Genomic DNA, 16384 nt, shown 5'->3' on the forward strand with positions numbered 1-16384 from the left:
GAACAAAAAATCTTAAAATTTGTATGGAGACAAAAAAGACCCCGAATCTACAAAGCAGTCTTGAGGGGAAAAAATGGAGCTAGAGGAATTAGACTCCCTGACATCAGACTATACTGTAAAGCTACAGTAATCAAGACAATATGGTACTGGCACAAAAACAGAAATATAGATCAATGGAACAGGATAGAAAGCCCAGAGATAAACACACCCATCTATGGTCAACTAATCTATGACAAACGAGGCAAGGATATAGGTTGGAGAAAAGACAGTCTCTTCAATAAGTGGTGCTGGGAAATTGGACAGCTACATGTAAAAGAATGAAATTAGAACACACCCTAACACCATACACAAAAATAAACTCAAAATGGATTAGAGAACTAAATGTGAGACCGGACACTGTAAAACTCTTAGAGGAAAACATAGGAAGAACACTCTTTGACATAGATCACAGCAAGATCTTTTTTGACCCACCTCCTAGAGTAATGGAAATAGAAACAAAAATAAACAAATGGAACCTAATGAACTTCAAAGGTTTTGCACAGCAAAGGAAACCATAAACAAGATGAAAAGGCAACCCTCAAAATGGGAGAAAATATTTGCAAACGAATCAACGGGCAAAGAATTAATCTCCAAAATATATAAACAGCTCATGTAGCTCAATATTAAAAAAACAAACAGTTCAATCAAAAAATGAGCAGAAGTCCTAAACAGATATTTCTCCAAAGAAGACATACAGATGGCCAAGAAGCACATGAAAAGCTGCTCAACACCACTAACTATTAGAGAAATGCAAATCAAAACTACGATGAGGTATCACCTCACACCAGTTAGAATGGGCATCATCAGAAAATCTACAAACAACAAATGCTGGAGAGGGTGTGGAGAAAAGGGAACCCTCTTGCCCTGTTGGTGGGAATGAAAATGATACAGCCACTATGGAGAACAGTAGAGAGGTTCCTTCAAAAACTAAAAATAGAATTACTGTATGATCCAGCAATCCCACTACTGGGCATGTACCCAGAGAAAACCATAATTCAAAAAGATACATGCACCCCAATGTTCACTGCAGCACTATTCACAATAGCCAGGTCATGGAAGCCACCTAAAAGCCCACTGACAGATGAATGGATAAAGAAGATGTGGTACATATATACAATGCAATATTACTCAGACATAAAAAAGAACGAAATTGGGTCATTTGTAGAGACGTGGATGGATCTAGAGACTGTCATACTGAGTGAAGTAAGTCGGAAAGGGAAAAACAAACATCGTATATTAACGCATATATGTGGAACCTAGAAAAATGGTACAGATGAACCGGCTCGCAGGGCAGAAATTGAGACACAGATGTAGAGAACAAACATATGGACACCAAGGGGGGAAAGCGGCCGTGGGTGGGAGTGGTGGTGGGATGAACTGGGCGATTGGGATTGACATGTGTACACTGATGTGTATAAAATTGATGACTAACAAGAACCTGCTGTATAAAAAAATGAATAAAATAAAATTCAAAAAAAAATATACCTGACTTAAGTAAGGACTTTGAAAGCTTTGGGGTCTTTGTAATAAATGTGGTCAGAGAGAATCTTTTCAGAGGTACTTTCCTTGTACCTTAGTTACATTTCTCTACTAGGTTTAGAATCTGTGCTTCTGAATTTCAACTTTTGCCTGTATCTTGAGACATAAAAGGCCCGCTGTGATAATGCTGAAAATAGAACTTTATTAGCATCTTTTTTGGGGGGTAATATTAAATAAGCTAAGTGTGCTTTTTCAATAATGAAATTTGCAAGTGAATGGATATCAGTTTTAGCAAAACATGTCATATTATCTAAGGAAATGAATATTCTCTTACCAACTCAAAGTTGTTTTTTCGATGACTTTATTTTAAAACTGCCAACTGTCTATTTCAATGTTGAGAAGTATTTCAAGTGGCCAAACTAAGAGTCTTGTTCTTCTGATGGCAGAGTTGGGATGCTCTTCTATCACAGGAAATTCTGCTTGAGGTGCTTCCTGTTTTCTTAAAAGAGGTCCCTCTCAGGGTTTTGTGCCAAAGGTGGTTAGAGGTGATTCCCAATGAATTCACCAAGTTACTCTCTCTCTCTCTCTCTCTCTCTCTCTCTCTTTTTTTTTTTACATGGATAGTTTTCATTTATAATTTTCATTCCACATAGGGAGCATTTGCTACATGGTAGGTCTAGATTTTTATATACATTACCTCACTTGATCCTGACCATAACCCCATAAGGGTGCTACCAAAGGCCTTACTTTTAAGAGAAGGCTGAAGGTAAAAGGGCTGAAATACGTTGCTCAAGGCCAGAAAGCCAAAAAATGCCACAATATATTTTCAGACGTGGATCTTGATGACCTTGAAGCTCAACCTTTTAGCCTCGCCACTAAACTCTTTTATTTGACATCATCAGATTGTTAGGGTGGATCCAGAATATTACAGCAAAAGTTTAAAACAAACGTGTGATCAAATCCCCTTCCGAGGAGCCCCTCCCCTGAGTAGGGGTATTGGCAGTAAAGTCCTGGTGACTCACTTTTGCTCCAGCTGAGCCTCACCTCCCTCCAGGGAGAGAAGGATGCCGGAGCAAAATAACAGTGAAGGTAGAGACCAAAGAGGAAAGGCCACTATGTACTAGAGATGAGAAATTCCACAGCAAGAAATCAGGTGAAGAAGCAAAACTTCCATTTCGTATCTAGAGTCGGCATTACTGAAATGCCCGATGAGGAAGAAATTCCATGCATAAGGACAAGGGTGAAATAAAAGAATAAAAGAACAAAGCAGAACATTACATTTTCTTAATCTTGATTTCATAAGAAGCTTTAGCTCATCCAACCGAGTCCGGGCTGTTACTTCTCTATTTGCCACGGAATTGTAATGTAGTTCTAGCAAATTTACGATAAAAAGGAGTAGTTATATGTACACGTATAACTGATTCACTTTGCTGTACACCTGAAACTAACACAACATGATAAATCAACTATACGCCAATAAAAATTTTTAAAAAAAAGAACAGGAGAAATGTTTCCATGAAAATAAAAAAATGATTTTGAATGAAAAATATAAAAAACACACTACTGTATTATTCACTTTAGAATGTCTTAACTAAGAGCTGGTCATTAGGCAGAAATAATGATCATTGAGAAACAGCCTTATGAGCAGAAAGCTGTACTATGTAATCCCTTGAGAAAACTCATGTTATTATGGCCCATTAAAAATAAGAACTTTCCTCCCCAATGACTTATATACAAATATTTCATTCTCCCTTATTGTGCTTCGTTTGAATCACCCCTTTTACTTGTGGAGGCTCTAGTAGTGTATATATGTATATAATGTATATAAACAAATGCATTTATTTGACTTTCTAAATCTTTTCACAGTCCTGGTTTTAATTATTTTGATCAGGAAATGTAAAAAAATTAAAAATAATGCATATCCATTCTGGGACATTATATTTGAGAAATGGTGATTGTTAGAGGCAAATATAAGACTTCATCAGAAGGAAACACTAAAACACTTATCCTTTGTTTTGTTTTTTTCTCATCCAACAGAGATGTGGGCCGGATCCACATAACGACAACCTATAGGATCTGAGATAGTAAATTCATTTATTCCAATCCACGACAGCTGTCTTCCTGAAACATTGCCCTTGTATATCTGGTGCATATTTGTGCCTTGTTAGATTGAAGAATGAACGCAGATTGTAAGTTTGAGACTACTGGCAGGTTGTAGATTCAGGAAGATTCTTATAAGGGAAGCTGGCACCCTGTTTTCTACTGCGTCTTCAAAGGAAACTACAGTGTACTTGATTCATTTAATCAATGCAGACAAAAGTTCAAAGTGGAGAGCTTTAGGTCATGGGCCATCTAATTTGATTGTCGATATACATCAACTAAAATGGGTGATTGCCAAATATCTAACTGTATTTCATGCCAAAGAAAACCAAAGAGACGAATTGTCTTAGAGAAACTACTTAGAAGACTGACATTTTACAAAGGAAACCTTGACATGTAGCAAAGATCAAAAAGACCAACATATTGGTGACGACATTATAGAAACATGATATTCAGGAAAATATTCTTGGGTCATTGTTAACATTTCATGACCAGGTAACTACAGAGGAGTGAAAAGTAGATCACCGATTTTTCTCCACGGTCATTTGAATCTTTCTATTTTGAGATTAAGCTGACTGGATCCATATTTTTTTTAAAAAGTTTAAACTGTTCTGAAAATCAACAAATAACATCTGTCATTTTATCTTGCTGATTCAAAAGGCGTAAGTATTCTGAGCAGAGTTTTAAAAAAAGAAAATACAGTGTAAAGGGAGCATGTAGTAAGGAGAAATTATTGAGAAATAAAGAGTACATTTTAGTCCTTGACTTCCTGCAGGGATAAAGTGATGAGCTCATCGACCCACTATTACCTTTTCGAACACTTGGATGGGAGCAAAGAAACTGCACAGTTAAAACTGGGGAGAAAACCACTGAAAGCCTAAGAGTGGAAAATCTCCCATTATGACTCTCAGGAAGGACTCACAGTGCACAAGAACCAACCTTTCTGCAGCGGACACGTTACTGGGTTTCAGATTACCTTTCATGTTAATTTCTTCCCTTGCAATAATGGAGCTAGGTGAGAGATGTTATTTTTTAAAAAAAATACAAGACAAGACATGAAGGTGGAAGTTATGTCTTAACTGAAGATAATTTTAAGGTTAACATTAAAGGTCAAAATAGAGCAAAGTATTCTCTTACAGAAGACTGGAAAGTCTTGGAATTCCACATCAGTTGCTTTGATCAGAGGTAGCATTTACTTTACATGTTACTACAGTGAATTTAATAATTAATGGTTTTTCTTTGATGAGACTGTAAATGTTTGCTTGAAAACAATATTACATGCAGAAGGGCCATCTGCGATGGTAACCTCAATGCACATACCACAGCACGTTTCGGTCCCTTTGGGCATCTTCCTTGTGATTATGTACGCAAGCAAACTCAGTGTGGTTTGGTTCTTTCCTTCCTAGTGCTTGATTTGGTTTGGTTGTCCCTCTCATGTGCAGAATGGAGTGGCCAGCGAGGAAAGAGTTTTGATGACTCAGAGCAGGCACTTTCCTAGGAAACCAGAGCTTTCCAACATTCTTGCAGTGACCTGCTTCCACATAGATGGTGGCTTCTAAGCTCAGTGAGGGTCTGAATGGCATGAGACCCAGTTAGGGTAGTGGAGCGGTTTCTGCTTCCAGATTTTCTAGCTGAAAGTCGAGAAAGAGCAAAGACAGTGAATGTTTCAGGTAGGGTTGCAGTGCACATTTATTGAGCATCTTCTATGTGGCAGAATTATATTGAGAACCTTCATGTATACTTTTACCTGCAACTTTCAGAGTTTTTCCTAAATATCAAGACGTTATTTAATCTCCTGGGTCATTATGAATATGCTATTGCATTTGTACACACAAATGAATAGGAATTATACACTAGTCATGAAAGAGATGTTATTGATGGGTTCTTGAAAAAATATATTTTAACCCAAACTCTGTTTCCCTCTGTCCTTGACTCTCTTCCCTCCTTGTCTTCAAATTGTTCATGATTTGACCAAACTTTCAAAAGAAAAGCAACATCTCTTTTTGTAGTACTGTTTACATTCTTTATTTCTAGGTAAAGAAATTTTATATTTCACCCAATTCTCCAAATCAGTGGATTCTTTTTTCTGAAGCAACTGATTTGAAGTTCAGAGATTTCCCCATCCCCACCTCCACTGTAAAGCTAGCGTATCTGTTGAGCAAAAATGGGACATTTGTTCACACACAAAATTACGGCTTGATATTTTCAAATAAGGGAGGAGGATTATGAACATGAAACAAGTTTTATAATTAACAGATAATTGCTGTGTCCTGGTTTTTAACATTTTTCTTGAGAAGAAAGGAGGTGTTTGTATAGTAAGTGTAAAGGGATGAGAATTGTTTTGCTTTAACTTTATTTTGGTAACTTTCAAACTTCAGGAAAAGTGTAAGAATTAGAACGGTACAAAGAACACATGTGTACCCTTTACCCAGATTCACCTATTGTTAAGATTGTACCCCTTTCACTATACCATTTGCTTTCTCTTCTTTTTTTCTCCTTCCAAACAGACACAAAGACACACACACACGCACACACACACACATTATCTTATTGAACCATTTGATGCTAAACTGATCCCTCAATATTTCAATATACATTTCCTAAGAATAAGGAATACAGCGATCACTATGTGATCGCTGTGGAAGAGGCAGTATGAGCCCTGGATGCCCCTGCTCATCCTTGCTGATTGTGCCAAACTGTAAGGCTAACCAGTGTCTGACCCTGAACAGTTCCTACGATGGTAACTTAGACGATTAAGTAGGTCAAGGTGACCATAGCATTGATCACTGTGGACTGCTTACTCCTGGGAGGTTGGTTTATTGCTTGCTGCCAAAGGGACTGAGATTTTAGCTATGGGTTCCTTGACTGTGACTCAACCCATTGTGTGTGCAGCCACCATCTGGTCCCATCGCATCACCCCGTGGGACTTGGGAGCAGGGAGAACCTACCAAGCTAAAGCTTCTACAGCTCACTGTGCCCCTAAGTATTTTTATCTACTTTGGGCCCCTATGGACTTGTGGCAAGACAACCTGTTTGCTTGCTCAGTCAACTCCTTTGGAGTCTCCTTACTTCTTGTCATCTTCTAAGAGGATGAGATTCTTCCCAAACTGTACAACACACAGTGTGTCAAGATGGATGATGACTTTTTGAAAGAGAAAAGACAAGGGCTCATGGATGAGATTTGAGGAGGTGAAGAAACTCCTTGGGAGCTAGTGGCAAATGTTCTGGCCCCTGTGGTGCAGAGACAGGGAGTGAATGGTCCACCCTGTCCTACCTGTTGTTAAACATGAGTTGAGTTGATGGATGGAGGCTTAGCAGTGAGGGAAAAAATCTAAGCAGCTTCCCAAGTGGTGTCATGGTTGCTGCTTGCTCTCCTGTGGACTAGGGGACAAGGAGAGCACCCCAGGCCCCGCCATGGAGGAAAGCACAAATGCATTCAGTCTTAAGTCACAACCGGGAACATCCAGAGGTCGATATGTCCCTACAGTGAACACCAACTTATAGACCCTTAGTGAGAGGGAAAGGAAGCCAGCCCAGGGGCATTTCAATCAACAGACGGAGCAACTGTTAGACCTAGAGCTGACGGAGGAGTGAGGAAGGTTATGCTCTTAGAGGGTGAATGGAGCACCTCGGCTGTCAAAATCTTGGGTGGGCTGTGACTCGAAAGTGGCTTCCACAGGCAATAAAGAAAATATTCTTTGCGCTATGACTCCCCATTACCAGAAACGTAGCTCTGCACTTCATTTCACTGTCCAGCCATTGGAGACAATGTGTGCCTTGTCTATGTACGCATTTAGTTGTCTGCAGGTTCGTCAGATAATCTGTCAAATTTGCCTGAGGACCTAAGCATGCGGCACTGGAGGCACTGCAAGAGCAGCCCAGCCCTGGAGCTTTCTGAACCACAGATTTCTGTAAGAGGAGGCAGCCTCCATGAGGGGTATCCCTAGGAGCTTTCCTGGCACCATTCCCCACTTCAGCTGCGGCAGGAATATCTTAGGCTTTGGTGTTGCTGGGAGGGGGAAATGATGAATGCTCTCTCTGTCTCCAGATTCCAGCCCCGCAGACTGGCAAAGCAATCACATGGTCCACTGGACACGAAACAGCTCTGATTGCCGAACTGACCTACAGCGGGGTTTATCACCCTGGTCTGTGTGCTGTGAGGTCAGAGGAACTCATGTGGGGTTGGCTGGTCTTGCGCTATGCCTAATGCAGCTCCTAAATGTGAAAACCTTGTACGTGTACCAACACACACAGATAGAGGCAATCTTGTTTCATTTAAGCTCATAGCAATTCATAAGCTTCTCCTGATACCTGAGTGCCCTGGGGTCATGCCATGTGTGGCTATCAAGGCCACAACTATTTGGTGACCCTGCTCCTATGGGTTCTCCAGATCAATGTAATTGTGAGCCAAATCACGTTCAGCAACAAATCTAGAACTGGAATAACCTGCCCCCTTCAGTTATATGTTTGTTACACGGGAGAGAGAGTGCTACAGGCTATCTCTCTACTAGGCGTGGGGACGGGAGGCTTAGTGCCTCTTTGACACCCTGCAATTATTAGCAATGACACCACTCCTTGGATCACATTCCTTTCGATAGGCCCTCAAATAAAGAAGACTGTGCTACCCAAAGGATACATGAATCCCTGTGTCACACAGTAGTGTGAGTATTGTTCCCTGGCATCAGAGTCCACTTTCTAGAGATAGCCAGGCACTCACCCTTGACTTTAGCTACCGTAGCCAATGAGGTGGAATAGGCCATAGGAAATCAACAGGCCAGGCTAAACTCCCTGACTGTAACTGAGTCACTGATTGGCCTTTGACTACATTCTGATAAGTATGGTTGCCAACCACGCCTGTTGTGTTGGCGTCCATGCTATCAATAACAATATCGTGGTGCAATCCATGCACATCGTGAGAAAGCAGCTACGTGAGTATCTGCAGTGAGACCTGTCAGCCCTCTCTGGGACTTAATGGATTCAGTCTGTGGTCTGGGAGTACATGGCTGAGGTCAAAAGTGCAGGTTGACCTGATCCTGTTGATAGGGATCCTATGGACAATAACCCTAATCACGTATTTATTGAGATAAATGAGACAGATTGGGTCCTAGCCTCTATCAGTATGTCTAATCCAAATTGCTGATGGGGCGGCGTAATCCTAGGAAAATTGAATTGAGCCAAGAATAAGTGGAGCTGACAGGTGCATCACTGTGGGAGGCAGCTCGTCAGGCATCCCTGTACATTCTTGCTGACTGAGCTGAGCTGCAAGGCCTTACTATCTTCTGACTGCAAGTACTTTCTATAGCCACAGAGTCAAGGAAGACCCTTTACTGCCAAATCCCATAAGGACCACGGTAGGACCAATGTGCGATTCCTTGCTCTTACAGGAGGAAGATTGCTTTGTTTACTGCTTGCTACAAAAGGTGGTGAAGCGCTAGCTCTGGGCTTGTCAGGTGTGGTGCGATCAACTGTGTGCATAGTGACAATCAGGGTCTATTGTGTCACTCCATGGGACATGGGGGCAAGGGAACCAGCACTCCTGTGTTGATGCTCCTACTGTTTGCTGTGCTGTGAGTAATAAACTGTTTTCTCTGAACCACTGGGTCACATTGTCTATTTTTGGCACCCAGAGAGTCATAACAAGCTGAACTGTTTAGTGGCTGAGATAACTCTTTTGGAAACTTGCTACTCCCTGCCATTTTCTAAGACTGGGCTTCTTTCCTGACAGTACCACAGTACCATTAGAGATTCAGTAAATTTAACATTTGACATAGATAAAATATTTTCATCTACCATCAGCTTTCCAGTTTTTTCAAGAGCTTCTTAAACTGTTATTTTTTCCAGAAAGCCAACTAGTAAATCCACTTGGGCTATTTTTTAACCTATTTTGAAAAATAAAGTTTTGAAAAGCTTTAAGGTTCAAACTGAAGCTTATTTAAAGCACTTTTAATCTCTATCCATACAATGATTGACATGTGCTTCCTATCCCTGGAAGGAGTTTAAAAGATTGCCTTTTCCAATTTCATTAATCTATGGGAGGAAATAGAGGTCTTGAGAGGGGAAGTGACAGGCCCAAGAGTATCCGTTGAGAAAAGCCCGTTTAATATTTTTATTTTTTGCTCTTTGCAGCACTCTCTTCCACTTCCATTTTCTCTGTCCTCTTTGTGATACCATCCAAAGTTACAGTTGAAGCCAGTACCAGACTTGGGTCCCTCTGAAGCTGATTAATGTTTCAGCCAGTAATAGACTTCAAATTCCCATTCATTACAGAAGCCATAATAACAGAGCCACACAAAAAAACTTTGGGAGTGGATGACTCATAGGTAAAGATCTCCATATACTTAAATAATGGAGAACTCATCCCTTCTTCCAAGTTCCATTGCTGGAATCAAACATATTGGGATCTAGAGTATAACAAGGGGTCACACTTCAGTGAAGGAGAATTCAAGGAGAGGTGGAATAATCTGCTAGTTCAAAGGATCCAGACTCAATATGCCATATGCTTCCTTCTGCTTTTAATATGAATTTTTTGTTCAATATAATAAGTTCTTTCACAAAAGGAAGCTTTGGTGGTTACTTTTGTTGTTTACTACGAGAAGCTAGCCCCCAGACTCTGAATAGGGGTAATTAATCAAGCCCAGAAATGAGCCCTAATTCACTGGCCGTCGACAGAAGCTGGGAAAGTCCTGCTTATGAAGAGATCCCCTTGGAAGCCATTAGCATGGGATGCCAAGTCCACACAGCTGGTTATCAGCAGCCTGGCACCAGAACCCAGGTGGCTTGGCTTCTATCTTGCATTCTTTCACAAGAAGGATTGTAATTAGTTAGCCTTTGGCACGCTTCTCACAGTTGACAATTGATCACTTTTAAAAGATTTCCTCCTTTAGGATTGTAACCAGAAAGTGACAGGCTTCAAAACAAAGCCAAACAAAAGTGAAAACCCAAACAAAACACAACCTGTTCTATTTTCAGAGATATGAAGTTTCAATACCTTGTTTGTATTTAGACCATATATTTTGAATGAGTGAGAATAAGAGATTGATAATCAATTTTAGAACCCTGGTTAATGCCTGAAATTATGGGACGTTGCCATTTATTCTAGTAAAGCATTGGATTTGGAACAGATTGGTCCATAACTGGGACTAATGATCTACAGTGGGCTTTTTGAAATGCTTAGCGGAAACCATTCTGTGAGATGTTTCAACGTGTCTCTTGAAAAACTGAGACTGTGCTCAGATAAATTTGAGAACTTTAGCTTAAAGGACTAGATGCAAGTATATATACAGGACTAAATGCAGCACACACACACACACACACACACACACACACGAATACAATAGGGCTTTTCAAAGCCTTTAAAATGCTAATCCAAGTATCAGTCCCCATGACCAAAATAAGATACGCAACATTTCTAAACATTTGTCTAAAAGCTATTTTTTAACGGACCACATATTAGCACTTTCTATAGGAACTCAGTAGAACTTGTAAAAAACTAAAAAACTTATGAAAGAGTCACTTGTTCTGATTCCCTAAACATCAAATCTTAACACTTGAGTTCTTGTAACATCCCCTTTTATGTAGGCAAAATGCTGATGTTTGGACATTCAAGACTTCCAGTGACAAGGGAATCCAAGTGTCTCAAAGTTTAGAAAAGCCTTTCTTTGGTTGTATTGCAATCCCTTTCCCTGTAGCTTCCACCTGTTGGCTTTAATTATTGGAGTCGTATTGGTAAGTCCAATTCCCTGCTCACATCCCTTTAAGTATATGAAGATAACTATCTTGTGCCGTTTGAGCCTTCTATTTCCCAGGTAACCATGGGCACTTATTTCAACCATTTGTCATATTAAGGAATTTTAACTCCTTTTGCCTTCTTGGTTGTTCGTCTCTCTGAACACAATCTATTTTGCTTATTTCATTCCTGAAGTGTGCTGTCTATTAGAGTGAGGCTAATATTTCTTTGGTTCTAGAAACCAAAATTCTATTGATGTGATTATCTATAATTGCAAGAGTTGATATGGCCTATATCATATTGTTGGTTCATGAAATAAAATCTTTATGACTTTTTGCACATCTGTTATCACTCACATTCTATCTTTCTATAATTGGATTTTTGGACTAAAGGTTTTCTTCTAGTAACTACTATAGTTTTAGTTTTTTCTCGCTCTTCTAGTATGTTTGACTCCTTACCCGATCATAGGTTATTGAGCATTTCTCCATTGATTGGGACCCTTCAGGTGGGAATCAAAGCTGTACCATTACATTCAGATCATAATTCAATATAGGATAGAAGTGTAGAAATTAAAAAGTGTTTGTCAAATCTCTTGTTAAAAACACTATTGATACTGGGGTACCTGATTTCTCTGTCCTCTAAGAAAATAAAATTTGTCTTGTAACTAATTCTTGAGAACTTATCTCACCTCCTAGAGGTTACTGCTTCCTTTCTAAGTGCTCTCAAAATACACTTTAATAATCTGATCTAGGTTCTTAAAACAATTAGCGCAAAGCTACATGGTCTTTGTAGTTTTCATAACTCCTTTGCCTTTGAAGTTATGATTTGTGTTTCATTAATTGTGTTTCATTTACAAGTTCTCTTAGTGTTTTAAGATCTCCAAGAGATTCGACCTCATTTCTGAATGTTCTCTAACAATATCTTCACCTTTACTGGTCTTCAGTTCTTTCTTAATAATGTTTCAGGCTGAAGATCGTTTCTCTGAAAGAGAAGCTTGAAATAAAATCAGGGTTGAAGAATTTTGCTTTCCTCTTGTCTTCCATTAATACTGAGTCTTATTCTTTGCAACTGGTTAGCAGTGCAGACTAAAGCTTTGTTTGAGAAATCAGTGTGATATTTCAGAGGAGATCTAGTCTAAAGTCAGAATACCTGGGGTCTAGTTCCAACTCTCAGGTGGTGCTTTAAGGACATGACTAATTTGGACCTTGATGTTTCTTCATCTATTAAACATCATTGGTCAGCTTAGATCAGTGGTTCTCAACTGATATTTACGCTAATGGTTTTCAACTGATTGTTTTCCTTGGGGGGGCAATGTCTGGAGACATTTTGGCTGTCACAACTGGGGATGGGTGGGTGATACTGGCGTCTAGTGGGTAGAAGACAGGGATGCTACTAAACATCCTGCAATGTGCATCCCCTCACAACAGAGAATTATCTGGCCCAAAATATCACTAGAACCAAGGTTGAGAAATGTTGGGATAGACCAACTTTACGATCCCTTTTAGCAGCATTAGTTCATTCCTTTAAACTTTTCATTACAAGAGCTATAATTCAACTTCTTGGGGGAAAGAGAATAGAGGAGGTGAAAACAGTAAAACCTCACTAAGTGGCTTACACTAGTATTATTAGCCAGTTTCCCGGCACTGTGCTATGTATTTTACATGGTTAATTATGCATCACATTCACATCAAAATAACTGTTAGACACTATAGTTACGACCGTTCTTACATGTAAGGACATTGAAATATAGACAGTTTCAGGAAATTCAGCTGGTCAATGGTAGGATCTGGCCAAATAAATGAGCCATCTGAATTTTTAAGATTTTATATTATATTTGCTATTCTTATTTAATTATAAAGTTTCCCTTTATCTGCTGGTATTTTAAATTAAATTTACACATAGTAGAGTTTACATAAAATATAATTATCTATCTTTTTCTTTAGTCACAATTTTTAAAAACTCTATTTGGAAACTAGGTATTTGAAAAGACTCTCACAATTATATATTTTATATTTGGAAAAAAGCATACAATAAAAAAATACATTTCTGGCCTACAATTTCCCCATTTATAACATCAGGAGGTTTGGATTAGATGATCTATATACTTTTTCAGTTCCAATATTCTAAGAACTGTGAATATTTTTCATCTTCTTGATAAATCCAATCGCATTATTGGGATTTAGATGTTGATATTTACTTACAGTGTAGCCATTTGAAAGGTTATTTGTTCCACTGAATTTCTGAAATAACCAGAAAAATCTTCAGTTGTTAAAGGGCATACTAGCCATTCTGCAAGCCTCTATCTGCAGCATTTTAAGGTTCTAGGAGTGGCATGTATCTCGTCTGTTTCCAAAGAGTATCTCGAAGACAGCACTTTTTAAAAGTTGATGTTTCGAATTTGAATGAGCTCACATGTAACTATATTTGAGGATTTCTGAGTATAAGAACATGTTAGCTGACATGACAGAGAAAAAGAAAGAACAACAAGAGTGAGATATTTTTGCTAAGTTGTTAAATTATGGGATGGATTAAATTGGTGATTGCATTGTGAAACGTAGAATGGCCATACTCTAGTTCACATCCACTATTCACTGAATTTTCTCATTGTTAAGTTTATTTTTAGTAATTTGACTTTTCTTAAGATATTCTTATTTATTAATGTCAATTTCCATAGACTTTACTTTTTTGCTTTCATATCAGATGTCTTAGAGGTACCTATTTTATCACAAGAAAAATTTTATTCATTTCTTGTGCTTTAAGGGACTTAGACATATCATATGGGACTCTGGATCATATATATATTTTATATATAGTATTTTTTAATCTTTATGAAGATTTGATAATGTATGTAGGAAAAAAAGGAAATAAGTAGGGCTTGATAGATTTTGTAGATTTCCAGTATCCCTGAATTTCTGTTGTCTATATGGAAAACAGAATAGTAGGAAGAATGTGACTAATTTCCAACACAAAATATATTCTGTGTCAGCTTTTTTCTCTCCCTTCCTTCCTTTCTTCCTTCCTAATAAATACTGCACTCTATACAGACAAATAGCATGAATTCTTTTTCTACATATTCATTCTCATTCTTGGACCAAGGGGGCCATTATTTTAAATTATAGTGAAACTTTCAGCTTATATTTATTTGATATTTGTAATTACATGGAACTAATTTATCAGGCTAGTTATTTGCATGTGTTCCTAATAAGGCAGGTGTTATAGAAAGAAAAAGTTGTTCATTTCCTTTGATTCACAGTGAAGCAACAAGCACTAAATTAAATTCATACTAATCTCCCACCCAGGTATGGTTAATATGTACATTGCCAGATATGCATTCCTTCTGCATACATCATTGGCAATGGGAATGACCAAACTCACATGGGGTCTTGAAAGCTGGCATTATAATCTTTTGGATATGTATCAGGAATGCCATTCATGTTTTGAAAAGTACTATTACAATTTTTTAGCACTCAGAATAAATCCTGTTTCTAGCCTCCACTTACCCACACCATATGTGTGTGTGTGTATATATATATATATGTGTGTGTGTGTGTGTGTGTGTGTATGTGTATATATATATATATAGTATTCTATTTATATGGTATTTTATTGGTATTGGTATGTTATATTATATGGTATTTTATTATTTTATATATATGTTATTTTATTGCAGTAAAAGTATAAATCATAGACAATACGGTTCTAATATTTCTTTTCATCGTGAAAAATTTCTACTCATTTCAAAGCTAGGAACTCTACTATTTAAGAAAGAAATTCTTGAGTGTAAAGAGAGAAGGCAGGCAAAAGTTATGGCTCTAGGTTCTTGATTTCCAGGGTGATAATAATCAAAAAGGAAATATTAAGACATATTTTATTCTAGAAAGTTGTAGTTCTCACAACGTCACCCCCAAAATAATTTTATAATTTTTAAAAAATTGTAGCGATTTGTAAATATTTATTGCAACTGACCAAAAGATAACCACATCAGAATGATATTCAAAAGTTAGTGGTTGGTCATCTTCATTCCAATGGTAACGTTGTTTGAAGTGAGGAAAAAATATAAAAGCAAAAAATACTATAAAACTGAATTTCAAATTCATAAACATAGAAGTAAGAATACATGTGTTGTAGAAAGTTAAAAGAGAAAAGAATCTGCCTCTCATAGCTGACTCCCAAAGCTAAAAAGAATAGATACATTTATACGTATAACTGAATCACTTTGTTGTACAACTGAAATGAACATAACATTGTTAATCAACTATACTCCAATATAAAATAAAAAGTTTAAAAAAAAGAAAATAAGATCAACATGTTCCAATGCACTAAATCTCAATGTAAGGACTTTTTATGATAAATGTTTATAAAATAGCAATTTACCACTTAAGGTTGCCAAATTAATGACACATCATTTTCAGTTAATTTTTAAGAAGTTAATTTAAGAAAAGTGTGTTGCCATATTTTATCAGTTAGTTACATTAATTGGAATAACAAGCACAAGAAAATGCTGCAGTAATTATATTAGTTAATCCAATCTTTAAAACTCAACCTCCCTAAAAGTTCATAGTATTCAGTCAGGAAGAACTCTAGCTAATTCATATATCAGTGTCCACTGTACTGTTCTGCTGTACAGAACAATCTTCTGGGTCAGCCCACCAAGGTGATAGATGAAAAGACTGAGTTCTTGCAAGATGAAGGGTTTCCTCCATCACATGCTGGTCAGGGGCAGCACAACAACTAGAACATTCAACTGACTCCCTGTCCTGGTCCCTCTGGCACCACCAGCCCGCCAAGCTTCCTTCTCTAGTAGGATAGATGTGATTGGACTCACAATCCTAAAGTCAGTTTATGAAAATATTAAATGAACTTCTCTGACGTTAATCAAAAATTTTAACTGTGGAAAAGAAAATTCTATCATTCAGTAAGAGTCAATATGACTTTACTGACAGCAAAAGATTTTAGCCAAATAATTTGAGCTCATATAATGGTAACCACGATCCCCATTATTGGATTTCTAATTCCCCGTGATAGTCATTAATCTATATG

The 16384-nt window shown here is 37.9% G+C and overlaps 1 protein-coding gene across 2 annotated transcripts in view; it reads right to left on the bottom strand.

Annotated features, from left to right (window-relative positions):
- The window catches only part of OPRM1 (opioid receptor mu 1), a 161009-nt gene that overhangs the window by 102567 nt on the left and 42058 nt on the right, over positions 1-16384 (bottom strand). Inside the window, exon 4 of one of the 2 annotated variants that reach the window (XM_027083046.1) lies at positions 4771-5249. The exons of the other annotated variant lie outside the window; for it this stretch is intronic. Within the exon in view, the coding sequence (XP_026938847.1) occupies positions 5211-5249 (39 nt within the window). The 3' untranslated portion in view covers positions 4771-5210. Of the gene's footprint in view, positions 1-4770; positions 5250-16384 lie in introns of those variants that run through there. 2 annotated transcript variants of the gene reach the window in all.

The sequence above is a fragment of the Aethalodelphis obliquidens genome, unplaced genomic scaffold, assembly GCF_003676395.1.
Source record: "Aethalodelphis obliquidens isolate GAN/ISIS:26980383/991018 unplaced genomic scaffold, ASM367639v1 scaffold3, whole genome shotgun sequence".
Lineage (NCBI taxonomy): Eukaryota > Metazoa > Chordata > Mammalia > Artiodactyla > Delphinidae > Aethalodelphis > Aethalodelphis obliquidens.